This window comes from Athene cunicularia (genome assembly GCF_003259725.1).
Source record: "Athene cunicularia isolate RWA chromosome 1 unlocalized genomic scaffold, athCun1 chr1_part1, whole genome shotgun sequence".
NCBI lineage: Eukaryota > Metazoa > Chordata > Aves > Strigiformes > Strigidae > Athene > Athene cunicularia.
Window position 1 is genome coordinate 43,817,366 of NW_020799091.1, and position 18,958 is coordinate 43,836,323.

The 18,958-nt window shown below is 36.0% G+C and overlaps 1 protein-coding gene across 1 annotated transcript in view; it reads left to right on the forward strand.

The window, feature by feature from the left end:
• UCHL3 (ubiquitin C-terminal hydrolase L3) overlaps positions 1–18,612 on the forward strand; it is a 44,131-nt gene extending 25,519 nt beyond the window's left edge. The window contains exons 6-8 of the mRNA XM_026843712.1: positions 14,120–14,195; positions 16,660–16,718; positions 17,932–18,612. Of these exons, the coding sequence (XP_026699513.1) occupies positions 14,120–14,195; positions 16,660–16,718; positions 17,932–18,015 (219 nt within the window). The 3' untranslated portion in view covers positions 18,016–18,612. The remainder of the gene's footprint in view (positions 1–14,119; positions 14,196–16,659; positions 16,719–17,931) is intronic.
• The last annotated feature ends 346 nt before the right edge of the window (positions 18,613–18,958 follow it).

Consider the following 18,958-nt stretch of genomic DNA (forward strand, 5'->3'; position numbering starts at 1 on the left):
TCCCTATCTTCTTACAAAATAAACTTTTTGACATTGACAGGACTTAATGTCTCAAGATTTTACCACCACCACCACCAAAAGAGGCTTGAAATGTTGTCAAAAGATTAAAAACACTTGTGAAAGAAGGAGGACTTTTTCAGACAGAGTGATGCATATATTTAATTTGCATGTAAAAACCCCCTAAGGATAATGACTCCTAAGGAAGAAAAACACTATTGCACCTTGAACTGTACTACAGACCCTTGAAAACATTGTGTTTATTGCAATAATGAGCAATTACTTAAGCGAAACAAAAAAAGCCTCAGAAGGTGGTGGGGAAAAAATGATAGCTATTATGTCCTCTATGAATATAATCTTAAAGCATTATATCTCTTATATTGCCTATTTGGCTGGAAAAGTTTCATTTCTTTTATTGTCACTTCAACCTTCCTCCATCTCTACTACAGGGCATACTGTATGGAAACTGTATAACGAGACCACAGACACTTAGCTTGTTGGGAGGAGTTATTGCACACTCATGGATTGACTCAATTGAGCAGATGCAGAACATGTGGCAGGGCCTCTGATCCCAGGGTTGTGCACATGAAATAAAGACCAGGACTAAAAGTATTGTATCTCTTTCTGCTTCCCAAGTTTCCAGTGATGTTGGTATGTAGTTAAAGCTCATGTGATCTCTGTCCCAGTGCAACTAGCATTTCTTTCTACACAGTGACACAACCTCAAAATGGAGGAAAGAAAGACCCAGTCCCAGCATAGTTTGTCTGCTGATAGACAGGGAGGCTTCTATAGAGGAAGGTGGCATGCATGGGCTTGAAATTTCCACTGAGAGGATGCCCTGAACTTGATCTTCCAAATAGATGAATTTTTGTAACTGCTAGCAAGTTAATCAGTAATAAATATTTCTTCTTAGAAAGAAAAAGTCATGCAATACCAGATGCTGCTTTGTTCTGTCAGGTCTTCAGTGCATTAGTTGTGGACTGAGATACTTTCCTGAATTGGGTTCCCCAAACAAGGTGAGCAGACAGATCCCTGTTTCTAGAACCTGACAGGTTTGGGTGTGAGCCAAGTCAGGAGCTACTCAGCACTATCAAAATTCTGCACTTTTAGGTATGTGCAAAAGCACAGCTCTTGGTGCCTGACAAATTTTATAGGTGTTCCCTTTAGATCTTAGATTTAAATGGCTCTGGGTTTTAATGACAGCTATATATAGGAATGAGTTTTGGATTGGGGCAGATGATAATAGCTTGAACGTTTTTTTGGACCTATTCCATGAAGCTTTTAAATTGTTTATAATGTATTTTTTGTATTACAAACCATAAACAATGCGATTACTGGTTTATATGACAATAACATTCAATTCTGTTTCAGGGCTTTTGTTTTACCACTTCAGATATTCAGCACAGAAATAAGCTCCTGTGATCTTTCCATCTTGTGAAGTCAGTCTAATGCTCTCTTCTCTGCAGTTTCTAGCTGTTAGTAAGTCTTGTTTGAACAGAATGTCTCAAGTTATGATTCATCTTCCACATTTTAAATGAAATGTGAAATGTGTGACTTTGTATCCTTTATTTGGAGCTGTGTATTTAACATTAGTTTCATATAAATATTGACATGTGATTCATTTTTTTTAATATTTAGTTGAAAGCAACTTCAGTTGACATATCTTAATTTGTGCTTATTATTAAAGCAATGCATGGAAATTTATGGCTGTGGCCTTGTTAATTAGACATAATCCTGTATTAACTTTTGCTTTTCCAGAATTCCTATGTACTGTTGAAATTTCACTCTTACAAATGCAAAAGTATATTTTCAGTGGGGAAGAAGTTTCTCTTTTTCTTGGTTGATCTCACTAGGGGACCCACTAGTACAGGACATAAAGGACAAGATTGAATGAGGATAAATACTGACTTAGAAATATTAAAATATTAGTTGCTTTAAACTACATTATAAGTTGAGTTTTGAGAACTTTAAAAGTATTTTCTTGTCTCATTACATTCAGGCAATGTGTGTCTTTGCTAAAATAATAGAGAATATATTAATATTAGCCAGAAAACAAAGAAATAAGTGCGGTCATTAAGAATGCTAAAAGTGAAGAATTGTAAAAATGGTAACAAAAGTAAAAAGGCTTTATAAAAAAAAAATAAATCCTTCAGTATTCTGGTCATCTCTGTACTGTTAAACAAATCTTAAATTTGGTATTGTTCAAAGTCTTATTAATGGCTTCATAGTAATTACACTAGGAGTGCTGAAAGATAGGTTTTTTTCAGAGCAAAAGTATACAGTTTAACAGCGTCCAGTCAATGACATGCATTAAAGCCAGAGTAAATTCCTACTCTAGACAAGTTTTTCAGTTTCATTTTTTAATTATTTCAAATTAAGCAGTTACTATATTGCAGATTCTAGGTAGACTAACAGTCTTGTCTGTTTTGATAAGAGCAGCTTACAAAATTGTAAAACATAATGTAGGGTGTTTTGCTGTTTATCATGAACTGTCTAGTCAGCAAAGGTCTTAAATTTCTGCCCCACAGCAGGTTCTCATCTTATAGGTTCTTCCCTGCATCAGGAGGTCTGTGGACTGTGAAGACTTCTAGGAGCAGTGTTTTATCAGTCATCTTCTGGAATTTGCTTGGGCAAGCTGAAAATAAATTATTTTTAAAGCCATCTGATATGTTAATCTAAATTTAAAATGTCTCATTTTAAATATGTTCAAGTGAAGAATTTGAAAAAAACAATCAGTAGTAGTACAGATAAACTCTAATAGCCATTAAACTCTTGTAAGCCTTTCTGACTTGTAGAAGTATTGTCATTGCTAAATTCCTTTGTCTTCATACAGTTACATTTTTGGACTAGAGGTTTTCTGGTTTCATCCTCTTCTATGTGGAGCTGCTGAGATTTAGGGGTGGATCAGAATGCTTGAAAATGAGAAGCTAACTGAAAAAACCTAACTGTGACAAACCTGGGGAAAACTATTCTCTGGACAGATTATGAGATTTGATAACATTTCATGCTTATATCTGAGCTCTACAGTTTCTACTGTACTTGATTCTTACTCTTCATGAAGAATTGCTATCCCTGTCTTTCTTCTTTAAGGTCAGCAATATGGGAGCAGAAAGAACAATTCATTGTTTCACTCTTGATAAGAAAAGGGGGAAAGAAGATGAATTGCTTCAAAAATAATACAAAGAACGAAAATGGCTTTGACTGGCACTTATGCATTGATTAAAAAGTGAATATAACTTTTTTCAGAGAAGCTATCTAATGCTCAGTTTTTGAAGACTACTAGAACCATTCAGTTGAATACATAATATGGGACAGACCTTAAGGAACTGCAGTTTCTATTTTGCTTGCATAACTTTAATGGATTCACAAGCAGCTAGCAGTTTTCAGTGCAGATAAGTGGGGTATCATTGATGAGTAAATGTGTTTGCTAGTGGGGCTCTGCAGGGATTGGTTCTAAGACCTGTACTGTTAAACAACATCTATCAGTGACATGAAAAGACATCCCCAAATCTACAGGCAGTGTAAAAAGATCAACAGATAGTAAAGCACAAGACATCAACACAGCACAATCTGGATTGCCCTTTAGGTTAGCTTCAAACAAAGGACTGTTTTTCAGAGGCCAAATAAAAACTGCAATTAGGACAAAAGATAAAGTTTATTTCTGACAAAAGGTGAAGGGTTCTCTGAAAGACTGAAGATGACACTGCGGATTTTTATATATGCTGAGAGGAGAAAGTAGTGGTGGGTGTAAAGCTGAAGGTGAGCGCCTGGTTTGATGTCATGGTCAGATTAACTAATGTAATCCATTGTTCCTTGTTCATATCACCATTAAGCAGGACTAGAAAGGTTGCCTTTTCGTTTAACACTAATGTATTTAGTAAACTGTATGAATATGTTACTTACTGTCTCTGTAGCCATAAACAGAATTGATTGATGTTTTGATTTATTCCAATTTATTTGAGTAGTAAAAAAAAAAGTTAAGGTTGAATGTTTGGTTTTGTTTTGTGAGTATGTTCTGATCCAAAAAAACCCTTGAACTTGATTGGTCCTGTGGCCTGTGTGGGACAGAAGATCAAAACTAAATCATCACAATGGTCCTTTCTGGTCTTAATATATTTACTGTAACTTTGTCAGTTGCAGCTGAGAGTCATTTTTAATACTTCTGTGGTCTTTCTTCTAATAGTAACAATTTGAATGGTTTAACATAGTCCTACTGCTACCACGGATACTAAAGGGATCCTGAGTGTTAATGGCAATACTGCCACTGGCCTGCTATTTTAGAAGAATAGGTGAAAAACTTAGGAAGTTGCATACCTCACCACGGTAAGCTTCCTTTTTCCTTTGCTTTCCTTTTATGTTAGACATGGAACAGTAAAGAAACGCTGCATTCTGTTACAGTAGTTACTTCATTCATTTTAAATCCCAGAGTAGCACAACCTAGCCTTCCCAAATTACCAAAGAACTGTTGCTTACAGTTTTTGTAGCTGTAGACAAAACTGATCACTCTGTGTTCTCAACTATTCCTTCCATGAGATGATACTTAAATTCCCTTGCTCCTCACTTTCCAACAGTCTGTCTCTTGAATGAGTCAGTTAACTTGTGTTCATATTGTGAAGTTCACTGGGTGTGAATAACCTCTAGCTTATCTTGGTGATAAACTTCAGATTTGGACCATGTCTTTGCTTATTTTCATTGTTCCTTTTGTCTTCTCATTCAAATTCAACACCTTCTTGATTATTATGTATGTGATTTGATCAGATAAAGGACAGTATAATAAATAGTGGACATCTTTGCAGTTGCCGTTTTAGGTATGTTACTTCAAGTTTAAGTGGGCTAAGTATGTTCTTTTTTAATGTTTATGTAGTCGTCATCGTCCTCGCTGTCTTCACCACCATCCTCATCGCAGCCTCAGGTTAGCCACAGCAGAATGAAGGCTTCACCATTGTGTCACTCTGCATCCCTCTCCTGGGCCAAACGTAATCATGTAGGTCCTGCAAAGGCTACCAGTCCGTCAATCCGTCTTCGTCGTTGGCGGCCCTTGATACGCCTTCCATCTGTTGGGCTTCATTCTGTTGTAAGTGTAGTCCATCTTCAGTCTTTCTTACTCTGACACGACTGGCCTTCTGCCATGTAACTTCGGTCTTCAAGGCATCATTTTTTGGGGGGGTCTTTTCTCAACCATTTTTAGGATTTCTTTCTTCCTTTTTTTCTTTTTTTTCTTTCACCCATGTTGGACAGCAGAAGTATGTCACTTCATGCTTTGTTGTCCAGGTATTTTTGATTCAATATATGTAATAAACCATTTTCAAAGCATAGATGAAGTTTGCCCTTCATGAAGTGGCTTTATTTTTTTTTCCACCATAGGCTCCACATCCAGCCTCTTCTTTTCACCTCATCTTCACGATCTTTCATTTGGATGCGCTAAACCAAGGGGCTTCTAATTCTTTGTCACATTATATTATTTCTTCTGTGTTTGAGACCTGGTTTATGTTCTCATATCCTAAACCTAGTCTCCTTTTCTTTCATTCTAAGTCTTGCTTAATGGTCCCTGGGTATTTCAGTACGGATAAAATGTTACATGTAATCCCAAGGGGCTGGCTTACTTTCTCACTTGACATCTGTTTCTTTATCCAGTTTGTAGACATACATTCTAGTTGAAGATGAAGACATTCCAATCAGAAAAGCTTCTCATCAAATACCATACTTACACTTTTTTTCTTCTTCACTCACAGGGCACACGTATATCTTGAAAATGTAGAAAAAAATTACATGCACAAAATAGCCAATATTTCTAAACTGTCCCATGACCACCATTAGCTGAAAGAGTGGTTTAGTGGTATTTCATCCTGCTTTTAAGGAGTGATCACACTTTTACTACACACACACACACACACACACACACACACACACAAACACACACACAAAATCTTGATATGTAGAATGGTCTTAAATGCAAAATTGGGACAGTGATTTTGTTTTTATCAGTCTTTGGTAATGACCACATTGTACCTGTGTTACTAGAAATTCTTATTTGAAGTATGTGGATTTTTTACTGTGGTGAAATAACTACTCTGACCATGGTCCAAATAATTTCCTTTTTCATACAGATCAGTCTTTCCAGAGAATTAAATCCTTCTTAATGTTTTATTGCTATTAAAAATTCGTGTCCGAGTGCTTCCATTTCTTTATAGGTTTTATATTTTTATCCTGATAAGTATCTCAAGATGAGACTTTTTCCCAGACTCTTTTCTCTTTATATGAATAGTAATTAATTGCTATTATTAAGTATCTAGCTCTCTTGTAATCTTCAGAACTATGGAACATTCTTGATGTTATCATTTGGCGCTAGTTAAATACCCTGGGATTTGAGTAGAAATGGAGTTTAGCAGAGTTAAGTTCTCCCCAACTCATGCTTCCTCCCCCCACTTAATATTTATCCCATTAACATCGGCAAACTTCTGGCATTTTACCTGGGGACATTTTTGTTTGTTTATTAATTTCCAAACAAGTTGGAAAATTCAGTGTAATATTTCTGTAATTTGAAACTGGGATCTTGTATGAATTTGACCTATATAAGTTTATTGTTAACAAACAATGTATTGAGGAAGACGTGAGCTTGAGTGTGCCTGCCTAGAACAAAACCATTCATTGACCATGAGTGTATTTCAACACTAAATAAACCATGAGTTATCCAAGGATGGACCTTACAGCATAATCTGTTGTGATTATACTAGAAGACCACTGTTGGCAAGTTGAGAGTTCTGTTTACTTCAGAAAATTTCTAAAACCAACAAAACCATTAGCAGTGAACGTTTCCTTTGAAAATGTTCAAAAAATCAATTCAGAAAAATAAGTGAGCTTCAGTACAACTGTATCTGGCAAAACAGAAGCTTGCCACTAAAAATAGTTATAAAATATTACTTGTTAACTCCCCTGTCTCCATTTGACATTAAAATTTTAAGTCCTATATGCAAACATTTATCACTGAGTACAATATAGTCTGATATTTATTGGTAACTGTTTTTCTCCTCTTTATGCTTTTGTATAACACACCTTACTAAGAAGTTTCAAGAACACACAAACTAAATTAGAAAATTAGTAAATTAGTTTAACATGCGAAAAATACCAGTGTTTTGGGCATTAAAGCTGTCTCAGTTAGCTTGATAATAAATACTACCTTATCCTTCAAGTTTCATTCTGTTAATGCCCATCAACAAGTATTATTTGTATAGCTCTGATCATTCTGCTAGATATACAAAGAGGACCAATTGATCTTAGCTTTGTATAAAAATGTCCTAGTATTGCTTTTATTAAGAAATACATGCACTTGAATTTAAGGGGGAGAGGAGATGTCCTGCATATTGTGTTTAAAATACAGTTGAACTTTCTTGCAGTTCTAAGTACACTTCTACTACTTAAACATTGACCGACAGAAAACAGATTGTTTCAAAATTCAGAGCTGAAATCTTAATGATGGGAGACTGTATTTTAAATAAACCCATTTTCCCTACTTGAAAACTTTCCTTGACTTTTGTGGTGGGTTGACCTTGACTGGCCATCAGGTGCCCACAAAGCTGTTCTATCACTCACCACCTCAGCAGGACAGGGAGGGAGAAAATAAAATGGAAAAAAACCCCTCATGGGTCAAGATAAAGGCAGTTTAATAAAGCAAAAGCAAGGCCTGCGCACAGATGCAAAGGAAAACAAAAGATTTATTCTCTACTTCCCATCAGCAGGTGACATCTAGCCACTTGCCCAGAAGCACGGCTCCAGTATGCGTAGCAGTTGCTCTGGAAGACAAACATCATTATAATGAATGCCCCACCTCCCCTTCTCCTTTCTCTTAGCTTTTATTGCTGAGCAGATGTCATACGGTATGGAATATCCATTTGGTCAGCTGAGGTCAGTTGTCCTGGCTATCTCCCTTCCCAAGATCTTGTCCACCCCCAACCTACTTGTGAGTAGGGAATGATGGAAGGACAGCATTGATGCTGTGCTAGCACTGCTCAGCCATAGCCAAAACACTGGTGTGTTATCAACACCTTTCTAGCTACAAATACAAAGCACAGCACTGTGAGGGCTGCTGTGGGAAAAATTAACTCCATCTCAGTCAGACACAATAAAAATTTTAGAGTAGGTCTCCAGATGAGTTAAGAATATATAATAGAGGGGGTGGGGGGAAATACTGTCCAGAAATGTTCTATACAAACCTGATAAGTTGCAGTAGATGTGGCAAATTTTTAAGCTATAGGTAACAACATACTTCATTAGTAATGTTGATTTTTCCTCAATCCTTGTAATGATCTCTTATTCTTCCAGTTCATCTGTTCTTTTAGTTTAGCGTCTCCGCTTGCCTTAAGATCATTTTGCTGCCTTTTATATGTCAAGCTAACTTCATTCATTTTTCTTTACTATGCTCCTCAAGCTGGAAAACATGCTCTTTGTTTTCTCCCATTTACTTTCTATGTCAGATTAAAGTTCCTGTTCTTTAAAAATACCTATTTAGAGCAGCATACTGATGAATAATCCCTCTTGTTTATGGATCTAAAGGGAGATTTGTGTTTGTATAAACATTCTGTATCCAGATAGTCTGATCATTGACAGAGCCCATCTCTATTTCACCTTCTTGCTTGACATCCTCATTCAAAATCAGATGCTGCTGTCCTACAGTTTAGCATTGTACCTCACATGACACTGCATATTCTAGCTGTAGCTGGGGATGGAGAGATAATAAGCTTGAGACAGCTTGTCTACCATGACAGCATGGTATAAAAATACATAAGGCAGTGTTTAGCAAAGGAGCTTCTTGTCCATTCTTGGGTCAGCACTCAAGACTGTCCCTCAACGTCTTTCTTAAGAAATTCTTTTTTACTGTTCTGGACAAGGGATACCTTGATCTAAATTAAGCTATATATGTTCAACTGAAACTCCAGAACATTTCAAATACCATAAACTCACTGCATTATATTAGGCCTGAATAGAGATGTCACTATTCTTTGAGAAGGAGCTAAAATAATCTGGCTGAAATTTGTGATCGTCATTCCAGTGGTCTTTGTTTTAATTGCAGTACTTTAACCAGGTTTTAAATGCCTTCCACAGGCCTACACAGTACATCGGCCCAAGGATGTTTCATGCTTCAAAATGGAAATTACAGATGCCTAATCTACCCAACAGCAATTGCATCACTTTTTCCACTTTACTTCAAAATTTACTGAAGCGAAAGCATACCTTACGTTCTGTTGTGTAATGTTCATTTTTGAATATGTTTTTCTTGGCTTCTTGTAACTCCTTGTGCGTGAAGTTGTATGGTGTGAAAACCCCTCAGTTTTTTTTATTCTCTTAGACTTCAGTTACTTTTGTCATCTTTCAATTAGATGCATCTGAATTTTTTTATTCCTCGAGGTTCTGAAAATTATCTTTTCCATCAGTCTTTTCTGCTCGTTTTCCAGAACTTGACAGACCCTTGATGCCAGTTTTTTGACTTAACACAAGTGGTGGTTTTTTCCTTTCCCAGTCTCTACCTGTAATGCAAAGCATTCTATTAAACTGTTTTGTGAGACTTCTTGCTTCACTCCTTTCTCTCAAGAGCAAGTGTAAGGAAGTAATAAAAATACATGATACAGTTGGAAGAAGTTGCCTGAAGTCTGCCATATAACATTGAACCTGTTTTTATAATGTGGTCTTTCATAAATAAATTTTAAGCAGGATGTGGTGAGGACTTGTTCAATATGTCCATGAGAGCAAGAAATTTTTTTTTTCTAATTGTGTGTTTGTCCCAGAAATGCAGTTTTAGAGAAAAGAAACCCATTGCACATCAAATCTGATGAACAATTTTGTTCTAGTGTAGCAACGTTTGAAGATCAAAAGATTTAAAATGCATGAAAATAGAATACTGACTTTTGGGATAATGTTCCAAGTGCACTAGCAAGATAAATTTCGTAGGTGATGAAATATACTTCATTAGACCAGCTGATATGATTGGGCAAACAGTGATATAGGAGTGTACCATTGAGTTTCTGAAGGTTAGTGCAATAAGAGACTGTTGTAGTTCATGAGGAGGGGGCAGCATGCAGTGGCGAAAGGTAAAATCAAGGAATTGCTCAGTACAAGAGAGAGTAGGAGGGATTATCATTTGTATACTAAAAACTTTGGGAAGTGCCATTTTAAAAACTACTGACTGGAAATCTATTAGTGGAGACTAGAGGAAGAAATGTAGAGGTGCAGTTTCGATAATATGTAATAATGGGTATTGACCTGAGACAAGTCGATTAAAATTGACTTCTCACAGCAATCATTTATTATTTAATTTGAATGTTCAGGTTAGCAGAGAAGGCAGTCAAATCCTCTGAAAAATCGGGACTCGGTCATTTAGGTGCTTTTAATGTGGTATCCAGAATTAGAGGGTACAGTAACCTTGGCTGTCGCTTTTGAGACTGGGTATTCATGAAGATTTGATAGATTATTACCATTGAGAGTTATCTTAATACCTTGAGAAAAAATTACAGCTGAGAAGATATTCTCAGAACCATCACTCTGAGCACTAAACTTTTTGCATTTTTCCCTTTTCAATCAGTTTCAAGTCTACTGATTATTATTTTTCACATTTTGGTTTGGTTTGGTTTTTTTTTTTAAAGAGATAAATTCCACTAACCCATACTACCAAAACTTATACTAAGGTTGAAACCATAACATAAGCTTCTGTAAGCTACCCAAGATGCTGGTATTCGTCCTCTTTCTGTCTCTTCTGGATTGGAAAGAATATGGATATAAATTTTCTTCAGTGTGCCACAGCTCTTCAGCAAATTGAAAAATGAGTCTTGAATCCCATAGGTTAGTTCCAAATCCTGATTAGCAGTCATCTTATTTAGACTCCTCTGTCGTTCTCCTTCCTTGTGGTTCATACATGTGGTCATTCAAATCTGCTGTCTCCTTTTGCACATTGAGTGGACTTCTAAATGAAAAAATCTAAAGGAATGGGTCATCCCAACACTTTAGAGAAAATGCTCTGAAATTGTTCTGCAAATACTACCTAGGGATGAACAGGCAGGCAGACTTCTTAAAGCTATATTCTCTTGTTCTTTTAAGCATTCACACAGACTTTATTAGAAGCTGAAAACTCGGTGACAGGCATAGCTTTTCAAGGAGACCACAAAAGACATCTCCCTGAAGCTGACGTTCCCTCTTCTTCCCATTCCTTTGAAATTTAATATCTTCTGGTTCAAGTGTTAGAATTTTTAGAAGCTCCCAGTGAAGTACAAATTAGCCTGACTAGGCTTCTTTTCTTGTGTGTGTCTGTGTGAGTGTGCATGCACACATATGCAATGGATGTCTTTTTTTTTTTTTCCCCTATGGAGGAGGGGGGGGGGAATTTTGAATCCGAATCATCACATTGGGAAAGTTTAATCCAGTTACTTGTTTGCCTAAGTCACAAGCAACAGATTTTTATAATACAAAGTTTTACGTCATCGACTATTCGTACCCTATTGTTTCTCTGTGCTTATGGTTATGCAAATAATGGACTGTCAAAAATGACTGAAATCCTAATTTTTCAAGAAATGTGAAATATACTTTGAGTAAATTTACTTTGGAGTAAATTTACTATCTGCATTGGATGAAAAGAATTCACAGGGGAGGAGACTGTCTACATTAAAACATGTGGTAGAACCTTTAATAATGGCATGGCTCTTTCATTCTCTCTCTGAGGTTGAGGTATTAAAAATGTAAAAAGAACATTTCTCATGGCTTGTGGCAATAGCATAATGAAAGCATGTTATTTAGATTAGGCATGTACAAAAACTCAGCAGGGTTCTATAGGAGTCTGTCTCCAAGTAAGCTCTATGAAAAGTTAATCATGCTTTTTCTGATGGCTTCTCTATCCATCTTCTAGCCATATATAGGCTCAGCATTCCAAGCACGCCAAGTGTGTCTCTCTATGGAAAAGGTGTTTATTAGAAGCTGGCAAAGAACACAACCCTAAAATGGTCAAAGGGGCAACTGTATTTTGTTATAAATGTGATCAAAACCAAATCTGAAACTCAGAGGACGAAAGCCTTCTGAAACAGGGATACTTTGAGCTCTTCTAGTTAATATAAATTTGAGCCTAGGTAGTGTTATGTTTAGATTCAAGCTTTTAAATGCTAAGCCATTTCCTTCCTAAAGTGAGACTAACTGGTAGTGGTCTTTCACCTAACCTGAAATTTCTTAAGCCCAGAATTCCCAGTTCATAGGTTTAATTGATAAGTGAACAGTCGAGAAGTGGTATATCTACAAAGAGAATAAGAGAATTAGGTGGCAATGTACAGTTTGGCAAGGACTCTCAGCTTTGCCTGCCTGCACACTTTCGTAGCACCACAGTTTAAATGCCTGTAAAAAGTTGGTTGTTTGATGGAAATAATAAGATGCTATTGGTTGTCAGCTACTGTCTTGCATGGTTTTCAGGAAGTTATGAAAGCCTGTGGTCCTTGGAAGTTTACAACCGGGGTAGCCAAACTCTTGAGGCTGCTTTTTCTAAGTCCTGTCTCTGGCCTTCGGTAAAACAAAATTCTCAAAGGCAATTCACTTATGCTATAGGGGAAGAAGACTCCTTGGAGTTCTGGTGGAATGGTCCTCTCATCCCTTTGATAGCTGCCTCATCTTCAGAGGCAGGAAAGCTCTTTCTCCATTCTAGGCACTCTGAAACACAGATAAAACTGGGTATTTATGCCTTTTCATGCTTTTCACGGATATGAATTTCAAATGAGAGTGAGGGGAGGTTGTGTGGGTTTGTTGTTTCATTTTTTTAATTCTCTCTAGTTTTTGAGCTTGCTACATAGAATTTCTGTAAGATGTTGGCAGTTCCTCTGTAATGCTGTGTTCTTTGGCGTTCTTGATGTACTGAAGGACTTAGGTGACTTCCTGTCCTTTGCTTCATTGTTCTGGTTGTTTGCTATATTTCTTCAATTTAGATCACCTTTTAAAGTCATGACCATCTGGACAAAGGAAACTTTTAACCCAGTCTTGAAAACATGATGTGACTGTAAGGTTCCGCAAGTCATTTTACACTCTAACCTGCTTCTGGCAAATTCTTCTAATTCTGAGGTGCTTCAAGAGATTCACATAAGGCTAACAGTAATTACAAGATGGAAGAAAACTGCATGAAATGTATTTTCACATAAGTCAGATTCTTGATAATTTAAGAAAAACTGAGATGTTTTTTCCCATTGTCTCAAACAGTATCTTCTTAAATTGTGGCTAAAGACTCAGATGCAGACTGGACAGATTGATGGGGAAATAAGACCATCAATTGCTATTGAGCACAACAGTGGTGATGTACCTTTTGGCTCAGAAGTTCAAAAGCCACTGCTTAGTGGATGTTTGGAATGTGTGCTGGCAGAGTACCATGCTGTGCATGCCCTGCTTTCTTCTGAAGAAGCTTTTGCTTGCTGTAGTTGGCAACACAGTACCGGGCTAGAGCAATCTTTACCAACTATAACTATTTTTTATGTTATGTCACTTGATCCTGTCACTGCACTTCAGTCCTTTCTTGGTATGATGCCTATGATGCCACTTCGAAATTACAGTCTAGGCACCTCTGGTTATTTCCTTTCCTCCCCACCTAAGATGTGTGAACCATTTCTTTTGACTGCCTGTGAAGAAGGAACAGGTTAACCATAGTATATGTGACTTAAAAGAAAAAAAATATTTTGACCAACTGAATATTTTCAGTTTTAAAATACAGCCAGTTCAGAGTTCAACCCTGCATCACTTTGTTACGGGAGATGGGTTAGTGAAGGAGTTGCTATTTATATTAATATCTATTTTTAATGTTAATGTATTTGAGCTGATACTAGTTCTAATTCAGTAGTGAAAAATAAAGCTTTAACGTAGAGATATAACTGGAAATACTTCCAGATACTCCACTGAAAGGATTCTTGCTGATCTGTGCATTGCAGAAAGCTTCTTTATATTCTGAAATGTTCTGAACTATCACTTCTGCCATTCTGTATAGATCCAGAATGTGTTTCTCACTTGTGATTTCTCTTGGCCAGGTGTTTTGTATATTATGATGATACGTTCTCATTAATCATATTGTGATAAGAGTTTTAGTGAAGACAATTTCTTCTTGTTTTGTTTTGTCTTGCAGGCACCGAGTATAGATGAAAAAGTAGATCTTCACTTTATTGCATTAGTTAATGTAGGTGGTCATCTCTATGAATTGGGTAAGAACATTTTTTATCCACTATCCATTTGTTTGAAACAAATACAAGCAGTAATGTTAACTGTCAAAGTTAGAGAGTTACTGGATGTAATATAGGGTTTAGGTTATTTTCAGCTGCATCATAGGGTCTAGGAGTTCTGTCAAACAATTGCAGCCTTCTTCACATTGTTACTTTGGATTCTCCTTCCCTCAACTCCCTCCCATTAAGATAAAATGGTACAGAATACTAGACTGCCTTTAAACTTCCTGATTTACAAGGACAGGAAGCAAGAAAGAATTGATGAACACTCAAAATTTTAGAGAGGAAAGTACTGTTATACTTATGTCTCTGAATTGCTTGAGAAATTAATAAATGAACTGTATGCCACTTTAGAAGTGTTAGCTATATTATTAAATAGAGTGAGAGTCTAAACTGTAATTATGTAGTCAGGATACTAGCAGATACTAATATTCTGCAACCCATTTTACAGGCTGGTTATTTTTTCTTTTACCCTCTTGTGGTCACAAGACAGTTACCTGTAAAACAGTATTCTCTTTTCTGAACTACAGCTTTTTTTTTTTTTCCTCTTCAGATTGTGTAGCACCAAGTTCTGCTCAGATATTCTCTAATGACTCCAATCTTAAACATGTTGCTGGGCAACTAGGTTTTGCTGCAGGCACTTCAGAAAGATAGCAAGTAGATCAGGATTTAAAAACTGCAAGTCACTTCTCTTCCCTAACGTATTTTTTTCAGTGTTTTATGGTGAGAATGAAAATCAACATGTAATTAAGCCATGCCCTTAACAGGTGACAGATAATCATAAACTGAGGCATAAGTGGTATATAAGAAGTGCTTATGTTAATATTGAGGTGATCAAAGGGGTATGATCAGTGGTAAGTATGAAGAATAGGCACACATTTCTGTATTTTTATTATGCTGTATGTCTGTCAGTGACTAGATCAAATAGTGAGGCAACTACTGTAGGATGCAGTGCAAATAATTTATGACTAAATTTCAAGGCATGATGGATGGCTCACTCTTAGTTGTGTGCTACTATTTTCATGTTACCTTTTCATTGTGCATTAATTTGCTCTGCTTAAAAAGCACACTACAAACTATGATTATGATGTTTAGCTGTTTTCCGTAAGTATGATGCAAGATAAATCCCATTTTTTCTCTAAATATTTTTTTCTTAAAAAAAGGCATTTAGCTCCACTGTCGAGTGAAATGCCAGTACTATTTGCTTTGTTCTTAAAATAACTTCTCTCTGTACCAGCGGAAGAAAGCAAAAAATACTTCAAAGTAGGAAAATGGAAGAAGGTTTTTCAGTTGATTCACTGGCTTCCGTCACTGTGGCCAGCATGTGGGCTTTGGTGGGCAGAAAATGCTAAGGAAGCACATGGATGTTAAATGATTATGATGTTTTTGCCATAGAAAATATGTTATTTATAGGCACATGAAATTTAAATGCTGTAAAAAAACCCAAAAAACAAACCAAAAAAACCCAACAAAAAATGAATCAAACTTAGCTTGCAATAGTACAGGGCATTCAGTTCTGTTTCCCTGGCACGTTCTGACCGCTTTGCATTGTTGTATATTCAGTCATGGTTGTGACAATAATGAACAATGTTTTATTTATGTAAATCCAAAAGTTTTCTAACATCGAGTCTATTTTTAGTTATGGAAAATTTAGTTTGGAAGTATTGTCAACTTCAATGGAATTTTGGGGAGGGAAAAGTCTTTAAAAGAGAGGATAGGGCCGAAAGGGAATTTGGTCTAGCAAATACTTAGGATATCCTGACATATGTTTTCGTACTGTCAGCTCTTCACAAGTAACCTGAAACATTCCTATGAATGAAATTATTTTTTAAATGCTGAGAATGATAGCATTATTATATTGCAAATGGGAGAAAAAAATTTAACTACAGCAACTATTTATAAATGCTGTGAAAGTACTTAATACTTAGAGTTACTGGGTTTGTTTGCTTATATATTTTAAATTAGTAACCTCAGTTATGCCAGACTCTTCAAACTGGTGGATTTGGTATTCTGTTCTGTCATAGAGTCCCTGATCACAGCTGTCAAAGACCACAGATGTGCAGCTGTCTGTCTGGGTAAATCCATTAAGTGTAGTTGAAATTGTTCTTCTCTACTTGAAAAACTGAAGTACTATACCAGCACTAAAACAATTGCAACTTACAGCCTTAAAGTTTTCACATAAAACATGTAAAAGTATTTCATTGTTTTGCTTTTTTTTTTTTTTTTAAATGTAATGGACTGTACATAATTATGTCTGTTAAAGCAGTCAGCAGTGTAGGAGAGACTAGGAAATAGCTAGCTGCATTTGTGATTCTTTTATGAAAAATGAGGTAGCATTTTTTTTTTAAGTGAAGAGTGAAAAATCTGTTCAAATAGTTCTAACTGGAAAATTGAAGCTTTTCTAATTTTATAAATGTGTTGTTCAATCCTGCTTGTGTTTCAACAGATGGGCGCAAGCCATTTCCAATAAACCATGGGGAAACCAGTGATGATTCTTTTTTAGAGGTAGGACTAAACCTTCTTAAATGATGTTATACAGTGTTCTTGCTATATTGCCACAGAATTTACAAAAAATATTTATACAAAACTCTTACTATATTTACAGTTGGATGAGGAATAGATTGAGTGGGATGGTGAGACAGGTTTACTCAGTTTTAAAACAGGTATTTCAGAACGCTCATGTTGTGAATCTGGATGACAGAGTATCATAACCTGGTAACAAGACATGTCAGAAGGGTTGACTATAACAGACGATCAGACTGACTTTTCTTCTGTGCTGTGATTTTCATATACCCCTGCTCCTTTAAAATTGTACCTGAGATGAAGTCATCAGACTGAAAATTTAGGATAATTTTTCATCATCTTTCCTTTGGTTTAGTTACAGTTCGATATTCTCCAGTTTTGTGACTCCTGGGTGCTTCTTTGTATCAGAAGCTGTTGAGTTGAGAAATTAAATGAAAAGGAATACGCTGGATTGGGAGGATAAATGGTCATCCTCACAGAATGATGTGAAGCTGAGGCTGAGAGAAGGCGATGCATAGATTTGACTTTTATTGTATCCAGACTGGATTAGCTTTACAAAAAGAGTAAAACAGAGAAACTAAAACCAGCCAAACAAAACCCTTTTATTTAGTAGCATAGATTAATGTCTGTAAAGTTTGCATACAATTTGTGCTTGTTTGGGCAGGGGGAGAAGTTGGATAAAGTTCTCCTTTTCTCATATGTGGCTTTTTTCTGTTTTACTGATAACATGTGTTCTCCAGATTGCACCCTAAAGCTAGATGAAGGAATTACTTATAATCTTTCACTTACCCCACACAGCTTAGATTCATCTTGACACAAAGGAAAAAATTCTGAATACAGCAGTACTAGTAAAGGCAAACTTCAGAGATGCATTTAGAAAGTCAGACAAGCAACCAATCTGTTGCACAAAGTAATAGTCACAAAAATCATTGTGGCTAAGGTTCTGCATAAAACCTTTGGTCTCTTATGCTGCCCATATGAGCACTGTAAATAATCTTCAATACTGGTAACTCAGATCAGAATTACAGTTTATGTAGATTTGTCACACCATTTAGTAATCCTTGAAGGAAAAATCCATGTTGAGCATAGTTTGTATAAAGCATATCTTCATATTTCACTTGTGGTTCTCTCTTAGTAAGTGTGATTTATAGTGTTTCTTGTTTTGTGTTTTTTTGTTTTTCACTTTTTACCCTAGGATGCAATAGAAGTTTGCAAGAAATTCATGGAACGTGACCCAGAAGAATTAAGATTTAATGCGATTGCACTGTCTGCAGCTTAAAAGCCTTTTCCAGTGGGGCTAGTCTATTGCAATGTATTGTAACAATAAAACTGTTGCCATATGTTAATAGTACAAATTTTGATACTTCCCTAACATGTTGATTAATTGTAGCATACGTGGAATAAACTTTGCATTTGTCCTTGCTATATCTTGCTGCTTGTTCCTAAAGCAACTTTGGGTATTTATATACACGCATGCATTTTGTGCAAGACTTATATGTGGTGGGTTTTTCCCCTTCCACCCCCTTAAAAGTTTGGGGAATTACTGCCTGTGATATTTCATCATAATAATGATGAGCAAGCTCAGAGCAGGATTATCATTTGTATCATTCACAGATGACATTTTGAGTGGAGTATGTGGTATGTTTATGGATAAAACCTTGACATATGAGGCTATCTCCATCTTTAATTATACTGATACAAGAATATTATAATAACTTCTGCAGGTGACTCAAAAGACAAAAGTATTTTTTTCAGTGCATTATTTATAAATATATGGAAGAAAAAAGGCAGAAAAAGGACTGTTTCTTCTTACTGTTGGTGAGCACTAACATTTTAAAAATACATTTTGAATAAAAATTTTGTTTCTCAAGCCTAATAATGTTAATAAATTGTCAAAAATCTTTAGTTAAACCAGTGTTTACTGTTTGTATATGTGTAAAACCAACATGGATTTTTTTCCCCAGAAAAGCCACACTAGTAGTTAACGTTAGTTCAAATGGCAGGACTGCGGAGGGTGCACACAGGTGAATACAAAAATGTGAAGTATCTCACCTAACTGAAATAAATGATAGAAAAGTAATGATTGTTGTAGTGAAGTTTTGTGTAACAAGAACAGAAACAGTCTATAGATTTTAAGATAGCCATGATGGTCATATACTTTTTTTTCCCTTTAGGATTATCTATTGTAAGTTTGTCAGGTGAACTGAGTGTTATGTGATACC